Source organism: Calonectris borealis, chromosome 19 (genome assembly GCF_964195595.1).
Source record: "Calonectris borealis chromosome 19, bCalBor7.hap1.2, whole genome shotgun sequence".
NCBI lineage: Eukaryota > Metazoa > Chordata > Aves > Procellariiformes > Procellariidae > Calonectris > Calonectris borealis.
Genome location: NC_134330.1, coordinates 2,309,393 through 2,329,044, shown reverse-complemented (window position 1 = coordinate 2,329,044; position 19,652 = coordinate 2,309,393). Strand labels below are relative to the sequence as shown.

At 41.7% G+C, this 19,652-nt stretch overlaps 1 protein-coding gene across 1 annotated transcript in view; it reads right to left on the bottom strand.

Moving 5' to 3' along the window:
• ACACA (acetyl-CoA carboxylase alpha) overlaps positions 1 to 19,022 on the bottom strand; it is a 136,181-nt gene extending 117,159 nt beyond the window's left edge. The window contains 3 exon segments of the mRNA XM_075168367.1: positions 13,357 to 13,609; positions 15,592 to 15,638; positions 18,672 to 19,022. Coding sequence (XP_075024468.1) covers positions 13,357 to 13,609; positions 15,592 to 15,638; positions 18,672 to 18,751 — 380 coding nt within the window. The 5' untranslated portion in view covers positions 18,752 to 19,022.
• Between the last annotated feature and the right edge of the window lie 630 nt (positions 19,023 to 19,652).

Sequence of the window (19,652 nt, the reverse complement as noted above, 5' to 3'; positions counted from 1 at the left end):
TACAACATGTAGAGGTCTCCTTTTAAACACAGCCACCAAGGGCAGGTAGCCCAACAGCTGTACCTGAGGTTCACTGCCCCATGCGAGGTTTGGAGCATCCTGGCTTGAATGAGCTGCTATTAGGGGTGCTTGGTGACAGCCTGAGAGAAAACACAGATTCCTCCTCACGTTCCCTCATAAATATGCTATGGCTTATGAAGATTTACCCATCTGGAACGCAGACCCTCCTTAACTCTTCATCAGGAGTACAGTAACACCACAGACCAGTATTTTGATTAAAAAATTTGCTGATGAAAGAAGCCCTGAACGAATTGTAGCTAGTATCTGCTTTAAATCCAGATTCTTCTCTTACTCATCTTTCCTACGAACCATCATGGTACTAACACAGACTACGCTGTGCTTTGCAGTTGTCCTGGTTTCAGCTAGGATAGAGTTAAATTTCTTCCTAGTGCTGTGTTTTGGATTTAGTATGAGAAGAATGTTGATAACGCACTGATGTTTTCAGTTGTTGCTAAGTACCCTGCCAGTCAAGGACACTCAGCTTCCATGCTCTGGAAGAGGCTGGGAGGGAGCATAGCCAGGACAGCTGGCCCAGCTGGCCAACAGGGTATTCCATACCATGTGACGTCACGCTCAGTATATGAATGATAGGCGTGTTCCAGGAAGTACCAATCGCTTCTTGGTTATCGGTTGGTGCGCGTGGTGAGCAATTGCATTGTGCATCACGCATTTTGTATATTCTATCATTATCATTATTATTTTCCCTTTTCTGTTCTGTTAAACTGTCTTTATCTCAACCCACGAGTTTTCTCACTCTTACCCTTCCAATTCTCTCCCCATCCCATTTGCAGGGGGCGGGGAGTGAGCGAGCGGCTGCGAGGTATTGGCTGCCTGCTGGGTTAAACCACAACAGCAGTACACATTAACAAAAAGGATCTTGACCCATATCATCACAACCTATTCAAAAAGGTATATGCCAAATCCGGGTATAACCAACCAAGAACCGTACTAGAATGAAAGGCAATCTTTCAGGCAAGGCAAGATCAGCGCCCAGCTCTGACCATAAAGACGTGTTTATCTACCGCACGCAGGATGGAGTGGATCCTTCCCTGCTTCTCCGCCTTCGCACACACCACCTACTTTGGCTGTGACGTTCTACTGCGGCACAACCCTGACTTTGTGAGGATTTGCAGAACAGCAAGAAAGCATATTTACAGCACTTGAAATTCAGATCCTGTGCTCTGCGTTCACACATCCATCCTTCTCTCCCACACGCGAGATATTCCCATGACAAATGGCCATGCTGGTGGAGAACTTCAAGTTATAGTCCTGCAAATGTTGAGCTTAACTGGAAGTGAAAACCCGTTCTAAGCAGAGTGAAAGAGACTTTGAAGTAATCCATGAAGCCAAGAGTGGGAGAAGTAAAGGTAACAGGAAAAACAAGAGGGTGATTTTAAAGCATATTAAAAAAACAGATGCCTATCTCCCAGTGATATTCTGGGACATATAAATGGCTGTACTAGGTCAGACCAAAGTACATCTACTCTAGCAACTTGTCTCAAAGAAGAGCTGCTAGCTGGTAACTTGTTCTTGTGCTCTTCTCTGGATAAGTGTGCGGAGGTTCTTCCCTTGCGTACTTTCCCTTTTTCCAGCAAGCTGCACTTTCAGAGATAGACATCGTCACGCAACTTAGAATTCATCCCTATCAGCAAGAGTTCACAAACTGCTCTGTGATAATCTCAGCCAAGGAATTCAAAGATAGGAGTCAATGGGCAAGAAAAAGAGGAAAAGTGTAGTTAAGGTTAAATTTCTACTAAATTTGTGTATTTAAAAGAGGGTCAGAATCTATGGCACAGCAAGGAAGGCGCACAGTCCAACAAGTGAGACAGGTTTATTCATTGCAGGTTTATTGAGAGCAATCTCAACAAAAACAGAAAAAAGATAAAAATCTTGGGGTCAAAATCTGTGAACATGTATGAACATGAACTATCCTGCCAAGTTGAAATTACTACACACAAAGATACTGCTACAGATAAAATGTCAACAAAACCAGAGGTTCATCATCCAGAATAATGCACAAACACTTGCTTAAACGGAACTATACTTGCTTATAATTTGTGACAGTAAACATACCAAGAACATTAAGTTTATTTACTAATAATTACAGGCTGCACATTATAATCAAAACAGGAGAGATTTTTTCTGTTTGCAGGGTAAGATGAGGTAGAAGTTGGGCAGCAAGGAAGAAAGAACACCGAGCTCTAAACAAAACAGAATAAATGCTGAGTTAGTAACAGTCATCCCTATTAATCACCAGCTCACAACTGCAGTGTTTTGTTACGCAGGAACTTTCAAAATGCTCATCTATCCTTCAGTTTATAGAGGTTAGAAGTTGTGCAGAATCTCAGACTTTAACACTGATTCCCCAACTCAGATGTATTCTAGCACTTGTCTTACAGACTGCACGCACAGATACCTCACAGTCACTGGTGAGGTTTCAGAGGACAAAATTAACACGGAAAAATATCACTATGCATTTGCAGTACAGAGTGTCCAACTGCCTCAGTCCAAGACTGCTGCTGCTATGAGGAGACAATCATATCTGTAATTCTTACCTTTGCAGCATGTGGTATCTCATTTCCTGACTCTGCTCTGCAGAATCCTCCATGCTGTCTCAGTGAAGGAATTAACAGATTTCGGGCTTGCTTATGACTCGTCTAGTGTAGCTGCTGCTATTTTATTTTTTTCAATACTGCAGCTCAAAACCCAGCAGGAGAAAGCTGCAGAGAGCCTCTTGCACTCAAGCAGTTCTCCTTGAAGCAGTGGCAATTCCCAGATTGTTTCAATCTTTTAACCTTTGTCCCTTGCTTTCCACCACCCCTCTCACTCAGTCACTCTTCCTGTGACGCAGCATGCACAGAGGGTAGCAGCTTGCCTTTTCTGCATTCAGAGGAAAGCAGCTGATCAGGAAAGAGAGAAAATGATCTACAGGTTACGTAATCAGGCTTAACACACAGCACCGCTGCTGCAGCCCACACGATGCACGGTGGCTGTTCGCGGCAATGGTCAGCCCCAGTTCACGCTGCCCACAACGCACACAAGGAAGCAGAGACTGCACAGCTTCCCCACGCGCTCCATCAGTGCCCACAGGAACCCTGCTCTGCTGGCCGCACAACTGCGCCGGGAGCAGGCGAGCATCTCCTCAGCAGCCGGCTTTGCGAGAGCAAAGAAGCAACTACGGGGACCAGTTAGCCCGAAGAATTCAATCAACATGTAGGATTTAACATCAGACTTTCACGCTGGGTGAGGAGATGACAAGGAAAGCATTTCCAGGGCTGCAGAGAAGAAAGTCAGATGCACAGTTTGTACAGGCACACAGAGCACAGCAGTGATCCAGACAGCAGACAACAGATCACACTGGACACCAGCTTGGAAGCTGGGAGACCCCGGACAAATCACTTATGTTTTCTGTGCCTCTCTTTCTCCACCTATAGAATGGAGATGAGATCACTCCAAGTGCTATAAGAATAAATATCCTCACAAGCAAAGTACTACAGTACTGCAGGGTCCAAAAACATCACTGGAGAAAGGAAGAATGTTTACTCAGTATCGAGCACATGCAAAAACATAAATTGCAAATTTGGGGGTAGGGAAAGGATAAGCAAGGGCAATGACTGCAGCAATACAGTGATGATCAAACCTGGACTGGAACTAGACACAGCAACTGGATTACATTTTTAAATTTCACGACATTTGGGTCCGTCCTGGTGTAGGGCCATATCCAGCTGGCACAGCTTGTCTTTGATGCACACATATTCCAAGAGCCTGAGCAAAAGCCATGCAATCACCCAGGAGGGGATCACTCGAAAAAAGGAACAAGCACCCGGAGGAAAAGTGTCACATTAACATGATGACAGTATGCAACCTTGAGCCCTGAAGGGCAAGGTGAGGTCACTGCAGGAGACAGGGAACTAAGAATAGTACAGGCAACATGAGCGATTATATGAGCTATGACCAACAGCAAGTGCCATGTGTCTGATAAAGTGCAGGCAAACAATTCCGTGCGGATCCAATTTCCTCAAGCATTGTCAGCAGAAGGGTAAAGGGGACAGCGACACATTGTGGCAGTGAAGAAGGCAGTCACAGTGGAAATAAATCTCTTCACCAGACAGCAGAGACAAGAGATACCAGGGAAAGAACACAGTTTAAACAAACAAAAATCCCCAACATGATGTATCTACTTACTTAATAACTAAATGCCTCTCTCGCCTGTCAGCCTTTGTTTCCTCTTTGAAGAGCTACTCAAACTACCCAACTATGAAGTACACCAGAAATTTCCCATTTACTTCATTTTAAAACAGACATGTAAGAAATGCAACTTGTCTTGAAATATTTTCCAGCACTAGCTCCATCTTGAGAGGCCTCCCGCCACACCACTTACCCAGGTGTGTTACAGATCCCCGCTCCCCAGCAAACTCGGGGTCCCAGCCTCCCACACCCCAGCACGCATGACTCTGGCCATGGAAGTCTGCTGTCCCAGGTTCTCCAGGCTCCTACTTCCCTTCATCTCTGCAGGGAGGCTACCACAAACCCACCATTTCACCAGTTCCAAACAAGCTATCAAAAGGGTAGAGAACCTACAGACTCTGCTTGATAAAACCTGTGTCACTTTCTTTTCTGGCCATCACGACGTAAGACCAGCAAAACCCAACAGGCATTCAGTGATATGAATGATACTCTACAGGATATCTATTTCATGTAGAAAATGGTATATTCCATCATTTTTAAAATAAAATACTTGCATGATCTATGGTTCCATTAGATTTCCTCAGTTTTTGATTCTGATTCAAAATTAAAATTTGTACACAGTATAACTGAAATTTTATTTTTCAGGTTTTAGTTTCCCAAATATTTGCCTGTGCTCCAAAAAACCCCACCCACAGCCCCCAATCCAAACAGTCTCTGACCGTTGTAGCTGCAAGGAAACAAATCCTACAGCTACATTCAGCTTGATGTCAAGAGGAGCAGCTTCAGCATTACTTGAAAATATTCATCGTGCCTTCTACCAGCTGAATTCACTGCTATGAAATCAATGAACACGATTTGCTGCAACATCCCTACAAAAATATGCCACACAAGGATGTGTCATTCTGATACAATACTTACCATTAAACACACGCACACACACTACAAAGCTCGTTTCCTAAACATACTACTGCTCAGAACCCAAACGGCAAATATCATACAAAAACCATCCCCCTCTTCAGATTCTAGGCCTGCTGTTAGACAAAAGGAAAGCCTGCGCGGTTCTCCTCTGTTCTAGCCTCCAAGAAAAAAAGCATTCATTACAGACACATACCTGACGCACATCGCAGCTAGGAGCCTGCATTGATCCCAGCACTGTAACATGCCAAGTGCTATCAGTGACGTGGCAGTTTATTCCAAAGGCAGTGATGCATTAGCTGGCTTGTTTGAAAGGCAGTCTTAAGGAGACTGCAGCACACACACACACGCACACACGCACCCCCTGAGAAAGGATTTTTTTTCTTCCCCCTCCGGATGAGGCCTGTAAAGGGTGTGGAGAGAGGGCAGCTCTCATCATCAATTTGGGCTTTATGTTTTGTAAATATATAAGTGCTGATGTAAACATGTATCTGATCTGGGTGGTAAGACTCAAGCCAGTTGAAGCATCCGTAAGATCTGCTCCGGTTTTAGATCTGCCCCTGCAACCTATTTCACAAAAAGGCAGAGAGAAAGAGCAAGCACATATGTAGTCCAGCAAGCAATGCAGAATTCTGCAGCTGGAGTAAATGGTTCACTGGTCTCAGGTAATAGGCACTGGGAGGCAGCAATCTGGACTTACTCAAAGACAGTTTTTGCCTGTAATTTTAAAGAGACAGAACAGTTGGCTTGAATGCAGACACTGCCGGAAATCAGTGCTTCAACCTATAAATCAAAAAAAAAAAACAAAACAGAAAACTCGACTCAGCTCTGACAAAGGATTGAGCATAAGGATTTCAGGAAATTAAAAAAAGGATGCAGCACAAAAAACAAAACCAGCCCTCTCCCTACTCCCTGGCTAAATAACTTCACTTCCATGCTAGCGCAGATTTTGAACAGGCATCAAGGCAGGTCTTTAGTCTAAAGCAGTAACTTTGGTTCTCAAACTACAGAGCCCAAACTGGCACAAGCTGCTAGGATTCCTCTCAAATAACCAAGTACCGACAGCTGCAATGGATGCAGATTTTAAATGCCGAGACGCTTGTTTTTCAGATAGTTTCTTTTCCTAAACCACATATCTGGTTTTTTATCTGCCATGCCGTATGCATTTTAAACTGGACCATACCCACAGATGCACACACCAAATCACTGGTGTTCCTTGCAAGTTCCAAAGCAACATCACAGCTGTTATTACGGGAGGGAATGTGATGATTTAAAGCTCACTCAGCTCCTCTGGATCACACACGCTCATGTACTATGATCAAAACCACTTCACTCTTGAGGCTTTTCAACATACCCTGTGACCCATTTCCTCTGGCTCTTCCTTCCAAGGTATTCTGCACTCAACTTTATGAGTCTTATGCTGGACAAGCCTCTAGCCTCCTGCATGCTCCAAGTCCCTTCCTTCTCTTTCAGAACCCATTTCTTCATCTTCCCGCTTAGACCCATGGCACCAAATTTTCACCCCTCAAAAATACCCAGTAAATCCAAATGTCAATCCAAATAAATAGCCAAATTTAAATTGAATTGATATCCGTACTCCAGTTCCTAAAACCACAAAGTACTGAAAGATCTTTACTTTTACATCCTCATGAAGTACAAAATTCCACATGTTCCTGGAGCAATGGCCTAACACTCTCCAGGTCAAGCTCTGCCACCAAGATAAAAGTTAATACCAACAACAGTAAAAGACAGTTCTGCAACTCAGAAGAGAGCAGAACTGAAGTCTTTGGCAAGGAGCCTTCCCAGTGCTCTTTGATAAAGTTCAAGTGTTGAACAGGTCTGATCTGCATGAACAAGAGAATGTCTCTTTTTTAACAACCAGAATTAAGGGGGTAGGTGGAGGAGTTTTGCATAAAATTTATCACTGAAAGAAGTTTTGCTTAGCGTAAGAAAATCCTACACAGAAAGCACGATGCAGCCCACTTCAGCTACTAGTCTTACAGAGAGAGTTACGATATGGAGTCAAGAGATCCAAGTTATTCCATAGCTTGGAGATTTTTTGTTTTCCCTACCTAAATTAGGTTTAATGACACTTCCTCTTTTCCCAGATTTGTTGCAAGCCTACATTCATTGACAGCTTCTCCTGCAGCCACTGAAGATACAAGCACTGTGACAGGACTCTGCAAAAGCACTTGTCTTTGAATGCCTTTGCTACATGTCCCAATCTGGGTGAAAAGCGAGTGCATTCAGCAAAATACAGGAGGGGGCCCTAAAGTATTCTGATAGGGACAAAGTATACTTCATTATCTTTGCAATTAGAAATATCAGATAAGTAAGCAAGTAGGAGACAGTGTCACCACTGTGGTATCTCAGCCAGCTAATCTGTGCAAAATCTCCCTACAAATTACTAAATTTAGAGATGACATTTCCCATGTTAACTGAGGTCAAAGGGAGTAAAATATACGTTACACCAAAATAAGAAGCATGCTACTTTTGAGAGGTATGCAAATGAAAAGTCCTTTAAAATGTATTTGTTCGCTAAACAGAGTAGCTTTCAGAGAAGAAAAAGAAGTTATAATTCACAGTTTATCAGTATAACCAGAAACACCTAGGAATCCAAAACACCTCACAAGCTTCCTCTTTTTCAACAGATACAGGAGGAAATTCAGCTTTTCACTCCAGGTGGATGAAGTTCAAAATATAAATCACAACGTCACTCACTGGCAGTGGTAACAAAAGGGAACAAAATCCTTTGTTTTGGCAAGGGTTCCTTGAAGATGCACAGCTTTATTTCAGTAACTTGCAAAAACATGCAACAGTATCACTCTCCCCTATCTGCTGAGCCAACAGCAATTGATCATATGCAAAGGAAAACGTCTCAGCAAGCAGCATGCAATTCCAGTTTCATTAACGGCCTTCCGGTCTGCGAGATGCAAACCCATGCAAGTCACCCTACACAAAAACCTCAGCAGCACCATGGCAACTGATAACACAGACAGCAGAGCAAGAGGAGGAGCCTTCAACTCCAGCCAGGAGTATGCAGAAAGCCTGGAACAGGAAGGACTCAGTTCAGCAACGGAAAAATCCTTTCTGATGCAGCTGGGCCAGTCTTGGACACGGCAGTGAAAGCATCAGCCTTGCAGACACTAAAGCATATTTGTACTTCCGTGCACGCATTTGTGCATAAAATTACAGCGGCACTTATAATTTTACAAGATCAATGCTCTATAGTGTAACCTCCTAATCGCAAACAGTTGAACTGGAAAGGAATTTTTTTAAATTCCAAACAAGCTCAAAAGGATCTTTTATTTCTCTTAGCACGCTGTGCAATCACTCTATGACTAGTTTCTAAGCAGGCATCCTGTCGCAGTGCCAAGCTGGGCGTACTCAACACACTCCTGTCCAGGTTAAAATTGAGGCGTTCTTCCAAAATTACTTTAATAGGTGATTAGTTCTTCTTAAGCATCTCAATAATTTATTGAGACTATTTATTGAGAAGTCCAAATACTGTTAGGTGCTAAAGGCTAAAGTCTCTGTGGGCTTAGTATCAGAAGTAACAGCTGAGCTACTTCCAAAACTTTGGCTTTCAGTTGATCCAAGTGGATTGTCAGGTGACTTCGTTCACCCATTATGAAACCAGAGTCCTGATGTATAAATACCATAAGACATGCAGGATTTATTTTATTTCAAACAAGAATTTGGTACAAGATACCATTTTTGAAGCTAGGAATTAAATTTAGCAATAGTCAAGAACAATTCATTAAACAAACCAAACAGACCCAAAGTACTTTCCAAGTGGCATTTATAGAGAAGTTACTCAATGTACCACTAAAACTTCAGAAAGGAGCATAGCAACTGTCTAACAGCTCACTACACAACAAGCAAAAAGTGTATCACAACAGGACTGCTGCCTTCAGTTGGACGTGCTGATGGGAAATTTCTGCACTCAAAGACAACACCATTATGCATGGAAGCAAAAAGATTAAGAAAAAACGGTATGCTTGGTTTTGTTATCTAAAAGTGCAAAATGCAACAAAGAGTAAATTTTGTTGATGTGAACTGCACACAAGTAGAATATTTTCTTTAAGAACACTTGTTTTTAACGTTAGATGCTATAACTAACAGAGTGAGGAGGGCATTTACATTATTTTTATTACTGGTATTCTTTAAATAAAGCACAACTACAAGCAAGAAAAGCACCAGAACATTTTAATCTGCACGGTTACTCTTCCAACACAAAATTTCTGTTAAGCGCTGATGTGCCACACACCAATTTAAAGTTCATTATCAGTGTGGCTTTCTCAATCCTATAAAGTAGTAGCCAACTGGCACAACCAAAGGTCTTCATAGATCTCTAGTGGTACGGAACCCTATATTGTACAACCTGTCCCAGCAAGACTGTCTTTAGCAACAGCATAAACACCTGACAGGATCAATAAGGTGACAGATGAACAGCACAGCACACACACACTCTGCATGCTCACATGAAGAAACATGAGTTAGCATACAGACTGCCCACAGCTGGGTCAGGGTGTATCGATTAGACATCACAGCTCTGTCAGACGATAAGGCTCTCGGCAATGTTTTCCAGCTCAGACAGGAGACCTGCAAATCTCAGGTACTGAACATATGCCAAACAGCCTACTGAAACATCTACGCCTCGTGAACTGGCAATGTGATGTCGCTTTTTACGGGGGTCTAAGAGCAAGAGGGAAGCAGCAATGCCTGTTACTAAGAGGCTCTCAGATGACCAGATTTGATGCAAGGCATGACTGCCATGAGACTCCCATCATGGCATCAGAGGCTCGAGTATCTTTCACAAAGATAGTTCATTTGGCCTCTACTAGAATGAGTTTGTTTGCTATAAAGTAGCACGAACAGAACAGTCCATGAGAGCTGATGACCTAGGAAGAGCATTTCTAATTATCAAAGTCATTTTAATATTGACATAGTGCTCCTCAGAGGGGTGAAAATCTGCTTGGGATGTCAAGATAAGCGCTGGAACAGCTGTTGCACAAAAGGTGCAAACAGGCACTGGCACTGAATATTATAGGATGGATTAGACAGTCGTACAGTCAACCTCCACAAAGCAACGAAATGGAGTTTAGAGGAGAAAGGAAGTTTTACTGTCTAAACTTCAGTGATTTAGAGTATGAGAGGAAAAAACAACTTGATCAGACGGCTGACAACCCTACTTTCCACCTCTCCTGTGCTGTAAGAAGAAATCTCTTTCCTCTTGCTATCAGAGCAACAGACTTACTACCTGACATGCTCTATGAAGAGGTAAAAGGATAGTACAGGCACACTCACAAACCCTTTTTCAGCTGACTAAATTCTGGATTTTAGACATAATTGTTCCCTGAGAAGGACTTCTCTGCAGCAAAGCCCCTCACCTCAAATACAAGGTATCTCTATCTTTAGCTGACCAAAATTTCCTGTGTGAAACTAACCAGCAAATGGAAGGATTTTTGGCAACTTCTTCAAAAAGATACGCTCCCTTGGACCTGCACCTTGTTTGACCCATCAGTCAAACTGTACAGAACTCCCCATGAATTTATCTTTGTCACTTCAGAAAGTGTTGTACCTTTGTGATTACCAAAAGGAAGCTGGAAGCAAGAATACCCGTGTTCCATTAACTCACTGTCACAGAGTGACTTCAGGCAAGCTGTTGAACTTGTCTTTGTCTCAGTTTCTCCATGTGTAAACATTATTGAGAAATCTTTTGATGAAAGGGACTACCATCCTGGAAAACTCTTTCAATTCACCTTACTTTATCTTAGAAAAACAGCCTGTAATGCTGTAACTTTTTTTATTTGAATTGGCATTTCTCTCCAATTTAACTGAAAGTCAAGCACCCTCAAAAGAGAGCGCCAAAGTAAGCAAGTTACAACAGAGGTGCTCAAGGTTGCACGCCTATTGCATTATAGCCCTCTGATGCCAGGCAGTGTCCTAGAAGTTGCTTGATTTTCTTGCTTTCCTATTGTCTATTTCCACACTAGTGGTTATGTGTTCATCCAACAGTTTCTTCTGTTCCTAAAATATATATAGTTACAGGGCTAGATCTTTTCCTGCTTCAAAATTACCTTTTGTGCTGCCAAATTATTATAACTGGCAGTCATTGGAAAGGTAGTCCCCTTTAAATTTCCGTTAGATTTTCTATCTATTACTGCCAGCTGGCTAAACATGTCCATCAGTATAACCATAACAATTCTGTAAAGTATGGACTACTATCCCTCTTCTGCCCCAACCCACAGAGTCTGCTACTATTTGTTTTCAAAGGCTGTCTCCCTAAAGAGGGAAGGGAACCACCAATGAAAGGACAGATTAAAATTCCTTAATCTGCACAAGCGAAGAAACCAGTAAAAGAGAAGAACAAGATGAAAGGATTAGGTGGTTGTATAAATATCTACTACTGGTCAGTAAAAGCCAGAAGCCTTTTTGGAACCAACCATTTCTTCAAAAGCAACAAAGTAAAGGTAGTGAGGGATTGTCCGGTAAAAACTGTACTGGGATTCAGACCGTCCTGTATGTTCCTGGAATGAGATGACTCCTTTTAAAAAAGCAGACAGAAAGAGCAAATCAAGAGGAAGTTCTAGATTTGGTTCTGACTACTGGGAGGATCCGCTGGGAGAACCTGAGGCTGAAAGGCACCAGAACAAACACCAGTCACAAACGTATTTGTAAGGAACTAGCAGACAAAAAGGTAGTAAGTTATATCCAGCTGGAAGGTCAAGGACAAATCTTTCCTAAACAAAAATGCATTTCCTTCCTTACATGCTAAAAAAGCTTCCAAACAGGGGACTGTCAATTGCTGCAGTAAATTCGGATGCTAGGAAGGCTTTTGACACTGTCCAAAACTACATTTTCATAAATCGAACAAGTATACATGAAACAACTGCAGGGTAGTTGGAAATTCAGATGATGGTGAGCAACTGTTCTGTTAAACTGGAAGGATGTAAGAAGCGGGGCTTTGGTAAGGATCCATTCTGCCACCAACACTGTTTAACATTTTCTGTTTAAATTTATCAGTTATGAGATTACCATCAAACTGGAAATGACTGAAGATGCTTTGGAATCAAGAATCTAATTCTAAAGGAATTTGACAAGGTGGCAAAGTAACCTGAAATGAGCTGCTGCAATTCACAAGTGCAAATATTACACCTAGTATAATTTTATCAATATTCAACGTGGTGATTGCTCACTGACTGCTGCTCCCCATGTACAATATCTCCTCACTCTACCTAGCACTGACAAGGCCTCAAGTACAGTACTGCGTACAGGTCTGGGCACCAGACCTCCCGGAACATGGGAAACAAATTAAGGGGACATGAAGCGTGAAGCAAGACTGACCAGACACCGAGAAACTGTGATCTGTACACACGCTGAAAAGTACAAGATACCTAGCCTGTAACAGAGAAAATCCCAATGGGTACATCTTACCAGTGGTATGCAAATCAATAACAGCGTAAAAATAAAGGGGCATTTTGACAAGCAAATATTAACACCATGATCTCAAAATCCCAACTTCATAGTTCATTTGAGCCACAAAGAATTAGGAATAGGAGTGAAACAGCCCTTCTCCCAGTGGTGAGGCCAACATCTCCCTGAGCTGCAAGCAGCAGCTATCATATTAAGCCTTGGCTTATCACCACTTTGCCGGATACCAATCTTTTCTTTAACTATCAACAACATTTTCTCTATCCAAAACAAAAAACATTCCAAGGGACATGAAGTCCTTGACCTTACCCAGGGGTCCTGCCAATTCTTTGGCTACATATAAAGCAGCAAATCCCATACAAAGATAAAATAAGCAAATAATGTCCTTGTTCTCAACAAACACGGCCCATCTAAAACACATACACAAGTGAGAACTTTGAAGACCTCAGTCAGCACATTTCAATTTTCTGAAAGCCGGGACAAGAGACAGGCAGTGTAAGCAAGCCCACCATAACACTCAACAGCTGAGATGCCTGAAAGGTGCTTAAGGAATTTAGGCACAGACACTTCATTAAAACCAATGGAAAACAGAAGGTTTTGATACAGATAAACATACAAGAGGTCATTTTGAAACAGAATGCCTAAAGATGTCTTGGCACAACAAAAACATCTGAGGCCAAACCCCGGAATCTTGGGATTATCTTTGGATGGGGTAAAGAGACTGAAGACTGAATCTGAGTACTATTTTATCCATACCTCATATGGCTTGCCAGGCCATCTTGGGTGTTAGAAAGTCCTAGATCTGAAAGGGAATCCGAGCAGACAGATACAGGTGACAAAGACCTCTCTTTCTCCTCTAGCAGATCAAGTTTCACCAAGGAGCTCGTCTCATCTTCTGAGTTATCCTCTGACACAGAGCCAATAATAAAGCGAGAGTGAGGGTTCATCTCCAGGGGCTTAGTGGGTTGGGAAGACTCTTCCATGGCTCCTACGAATTGGGCTCTCAGCACTGTAAGGGGCAAAAGAAAGAAAAAAACCAAAACTTGAGGTTAATACCTGCTACTGCAGAACAAAGAAAAGGACAAAGCAAGGTTCACTTCAGATTGGAAATGCAATGTTAAAACACCATGGCTGAACCCAGATAGGAGTCCAGGATCCAGAATAGTTACTTCTGCTATAATCATTGACTTTTCTGCTTGCGCAAGGACTATGAGATCAAAGCAGCTGGTCATTCTGATCTGTTGCAGAACCTTCTAGTTTAGACAAAGCTGCAGTAGTCACTTAAAAGAAAAAAAAAATCACATACTTGAAATCCAAAGTTTTTGTTTTACTATTATTCTTTGGTCAGTTAGTTATTGGTGACATTTAAAATCGGACTGGTTGTCCTGGGCACCTGCTCTAGCTGACCCTGCTTAAGCAGGGGGTTGGACTAGATGATCTCCAGAGGCTCTTCCAACCTCAGCCATTCTGTGATTAAAAATTTGTATTTCAACAGCATCTGAAGACTGGGACTCATTGTGCTAGGTACTGCACATAGCATTATTTACTGCTATTCAAATGATGGATTTGATTGGTCAAAAACACCCTTTTCCCAGGCCTTGCCAGGTGCAAGACACATTATCTCTTACATTTTTTTCAGAAGACCTCATGTTTCTTAGAATTCTTTTAGGAATCTGAGCTGATCTACCAACCACTGGGGAGCAGATACAGCGTACTGGCCAGCAGCCTGCCAGCCAGGTGGGGCTAGGCAAGACCTAAGATCTGTTCAGCACACGAGCCCACCTCCAATTGTGGTCAACAGCAGACACTTGGGCAAGAGAAAAAGAACGAGCTGAACGTACTGTTTGTCTCCTTAAAATATGATCTCAGCTTCCCATGCCAAGAGCTCAAGAGCATCTCAAGCCAGAATTGCTACCTTTGGGCTTAATGGCATGAAAAGTTTCAACTGAGGCAAAGTGAGTAATTTTGAAATTTTCACTTAGAGAAGCATCCACAGACTCTGGAACAATTACAGGATTAACTGAATATCTTATAAAAAACAATTCTCTAAGAGTTCTCTATACACATAACAGGTATAACATAAGCAGCAATCAATTTCAAGCTTCTTCCACATACTGTTGTGCCATCTGCTTTATCCTTAACCTGAAAAGATCAAGCTTTAGGAAGACTTCAGTCTTCAAAGCTCGTTCAAGTCTGAGGATAAGTCACCACCAGGATGACTTTAACAAATCTAACAACCCACCGGTGTCAAAGGGAAAGGTCTCACTCCATTCGTACCTACCTCTTCCCTTCTCCACCCTAGCTATGTGCTCACACTGCCTACTCCTCACCAGCTCTGGTGCTTTCCAGACCACCCTCTGATCTGATTCAACAAAATCAAGAACTGTAACCAACAAAAAAAGATAATTTCCTGCGAGGTTAGCAAATGGAATCAGAGCAGCAAAGGGAGGGGATGGGAAGATACTGGTAAGGAATGATGGGGACAGAAGGAAAACCTCCCCTTTTTGGCAGCAGTGAGCTGTCAGACTGGCTCAGTCATCTTCTGTAACTTCACCCTGACTTTAACCTCTTGGTCCCAGATCACCCATGTCAACTAGGGGACAGTATCTACTTTATGGTAATATACTGAACTTAGTGACATGATTTACAATTATCAGAGAAAATACAAAAGTACAGGTCTCCATTTTCCATTTAAAAAATCATTACATAGACAGAGAAGAATCTCTTAATACAGGGAACTCTGAGTATCAAAAATTCAGTGTTGTTCCAACAGGGAATGAATGCATTTTCTTCAAAATTAAAAAAATAAATAATTACAACTGAGAAGGAATGTGACAGATGGAGAAAACAAAGGAGGACCTCACAGCACAAAGACAGGTGGGATGGGGAATAAATATTTGATATGCCCTGCTCTGCCTGACTTTGATGCACTTATATAATAACTACACACAGCTGGAAATCACATCACGATAAAATTAGGAATGCACTAACCTCTTGTTACTCTTGCAATCTGAGCAGTTAACCACTTCCAAAACGAACTGGAAAAGAAAAGAATTAACAAGTAAATATTATTATTATGCAGAACACTCTGTGTGTGTCTTCTGACTATACGAATCTTTGAACACAAAACTGTTGTGAAAAAAACACTGGTACAAAACAGACTAGATCAACTTGCTCTGGGTCACAGAGTAAACCGGGCACTGAACCTGCAATGTCCAAGTCAAGCCGTGGCACCTCCTGCTAGTCCATCGTTCTGGCAACTTCTGAGCAATGTGTCAGCACACACCTGATCATCCCACATATATTTTAGTTTTGTTTCTAAAAGAAACTACGCTTTGTGCCAGTGCAATCTACTTATGTCAAACTTTTTTTCTCTGCTGGCCAATTTCAGCTGAATTTGATGGTCAGGAGTAAATCCCAATGATAATTAGAAATCTCGTGAAAAACTGGTGGCTAGAAGACACAGTTGACATAACATATTTTTACATTAAAAAAACCAATATTTTACCTGTAAAACAAACTGTGATACAGCAATACAGACAAGGACAAGATGAGGGGACATCTATCTCAGGGCCCCATTCTCCCAAGAGGTACTTCACTATGTAGAAAGGGCTGTTTTGATACCCTTAACTCTCATGCCACATTGACATCCTAAACCGGTGGGAAAACCTTGTCAGTCCTGCTAATTATAGCCGTATTATGCCAACTACAGGGATGCAGCATAATTTATTTGATATGAACATGACAGCTCTCATCCGGTACACAAGCAAAACTGGACCATGTTATAACACAAATAGGACATGATCGTAGTTTTAATTAGAGCACAGGCAAGGAATTTATAGACAGTGCAATCCTTAAACAACATGCTCTTTCTTTGCATCAGTAACTGAGAATTAAAAACTGATCCAACTGGCTTATGCACTTTTACCATGAATGTACTTGACTGAACTATTTAGATCAAACCCTGTGTTGACATCACTACTCCCACAAACTCCAGTTTCACTGGGGCCACAGGCAGTTCATTTTACAGAGACGTACTCAACCATTTTATGACTGAAAAGCCACAAATAGCTGTCCACCATAGGTGTTAAAAGGGGGGGATCGACCTGCCTTTTTTGAGGGTAGAGATGGAGAAGAAGGGGAAGCATGACTGTAAAGTCTGTATACCTATCTGTGACATGCAGAAACTAAACCATACAGGAAGATTTCTTTGACTGAGGTGCTTGGGCAGGACTTACAGCTCAGATAGCACAAAGTTTAATTAAATTTTGTTTGCGCATATAAACATAAAGACAAAATTTATGTGTATATTTATCCTGGCATCAGATCACTCCTCGAGAATTTCATACAGAGGGATTTACTGTTGGCACAATTATCAGCGCTGAAGAATCTGGGATACAGCCAAACTAACTTCAACCATTTCTTAATGAAGAAAAACTTTTTCTAATTTCAAGAACTTCCACATTAATAAGCGAGTTTCAAGGCTTTTTTTTTTTTCCTAAGCAAAGAAGGAAACAGAGTAACAGGCAGCGAAGCATTTCGCTCAAATACTCCATGAGAAAGCATCAAATCAATGCCAAGGCTCCTGATCCCCAACGCCACGCTCAAACAACTTGACTCAAACATCTTGTTTGTACAACTCGGTTCAAAAGCAGTTAGTTATCCGTGAAGCCCCATTCAAGTCCCTTTACCAATGCACTTCCAACCCCTTGTAGCCCAGTCCCAAAGTCATGAGTTCCGCTAATGTTTTGCAATCAGCTGATAACTCAACATTGCACTGAATTAGACATAAGCTCAGCTTGTTCCTAGCATGCTGAAATTCGTTATTCATATTTAAATTAATTTCAGCATTGTCTGGGACCAAATGAAATGCAGACTTTCTCAGAGATCTCCTCACAGAAGCTTTTTGCTTTCAATGCCGCGAACAGAATGCGCAAGTCTCACCAAACCCCTGCATACTGTATTCGCTGTCTGAAACGTAACTGCCATAGTTTCTAACAAGCATCTTGAATTCAGCTGACCGCCAAGACGTTTGTGTACCACTAACCTTAGCAGATGTACTGTTTGTTTTAATAATGTTGAACTAGACCCTAAAAAACAAAATTATCTGGATCCTCAACTATATAGAGCCCCTACGCTTATTTTTGCAGCTGTCAATAGCCTGTCAAACAGGCTAACTTTTGCAGAGAGACTGAAAAAACCCTGTAATTTACGGAAAGATACAGATTGAGAATTCAATCCTGCAAAGATTTAAGAACGGGTAACATCATGCACTCCGAGCCTGCTCAGTTACATAAATATGTCTAATCACAGTTGAATCTTTACAGAAGCCAAGCCACGCTGTCCTCCCTCCTCCTGCAGAAATCAGCTCACATTAGAGGTCTGAAGATACACCGCACTTTCATAACTCCCCAGCTCTGCAGATATCAAGGTATTTAAGACCCCAAATCGTGTTCACGCTACAAGCAATGAAAACTCTGCAATCTGTATTCAAACAGTAACGCATCTGGTTTTGCCTGAGGTGAAACAAAACGCAATTCGCTTCTCCACAGCTCTACTACTATCATTAGTAAAATTTTTGGCTTGACAGTGAAATGCACATGTAAATTAGAAGTTTTTATAACAGTTTCACTTTAAGATCATTTTAGGCATGAAACTTACATAATGTCAGCTGGAAATTAAGTTTCTAGTTTTTTCAAACCACCCCATTCTGAAGACAATTACACTACTGAAAAGAACATTATTATTTCAGTGAAAATGAATTCTTTCGAAGACTCAGAATAGCGCCTCTACAATATTGATAAGTCATATGAAAAGGAAATTAACAAAACTAGTTTTATTTAAAGATCTCCTCTTTAAAGCCCAGGGATCTGTGGTATCGCTAATCAACATAAATAATTTTAAAACAATGAAATGGATGTGTACTTTCACCACCTTAACTGAATGAACATAGGTAACAGAAAACAAAAGAACAAAAAAGGTAAAAACAAAGTAAAACTAGATGGTATCTGTGTAACAAGTTAACTACTTAATTGCTTTTACTGAACACAAAAAATCAGCAACATGCTCACCTATACCAGGGCTGGAAGCGAGTTTCCAGATCAGGAGAGAGCAAAGAGATGATTTTTGCACCAAGATAGGCCACAAGCATCAAACCATTTACCTGCAGAGCTCCTTGCCTGCCTTCTGTTAGGCGAGCTGCCGCTGCATTTTAAGACTCACTCAGACTCAAAACTTCGCCAGCCTCTATCTCTACGCAATCGGTGGGCCGCTATTCAAACTCTGCTCCACCTGAGCCATGCCTCCTGGTTAATAACTGTGCATTGCTTCACTTCCTATCCTAAAATGTTCTCAGCAAATATCAAATACCCTGCGAAGTTCTTTTGCTTCTAACGCATCGAAAGGTACTTCACAAACTATATATCCACAGGCTAGAAGTTCTAGTTAGTTAGTTTTCAGATTTAATGTATTAACATTAGACACATAAAGCTAAATATACAAGTGGAATATATGCTTCCTAGGTCTCCTCAGGTAAAATATGTCTGTATCCCTTCCAAAAAGAATATAAAGACAAAAGAGCCTATATTTAGCTATCCTAGTTTGCTAAAACACTCAAGACTTTGTAAATCCCATTGTCTTTGAGAGAATTGGGCATAATTTAAATGGTTTGCTAAGTATTTACAGCCTGCGAAATTGGCAGAGACTACAATTTTACTGTTGTTTTTTTTTTAAACATGGTATATTTAATTTTAAAACTTTCTCAAGAAGATTTAAGAGACACCACAGAAGGAGAGGCGAGAATAATAATTGCGTTTGTTCTGCAAATCTTTTAGCACTTTGTTATTTTCAAGCACCCCGCAGCACCTTCCAGAAGGCACTCCCAGGGCTCCTTCCAGCCCCTCTGAAAAACCAGGCCCCAAACTCTTCCCTTAAGGTCTCGGAATCCCGTCAGAGACGGAAGAAGGATGACAACGAAGAGGAGGGATGCCTAAGCTGGCAAAGCAAGCGCCTCGTGCTCGAGTCCTACGCTGACTTGGCGGCTCCAATACACG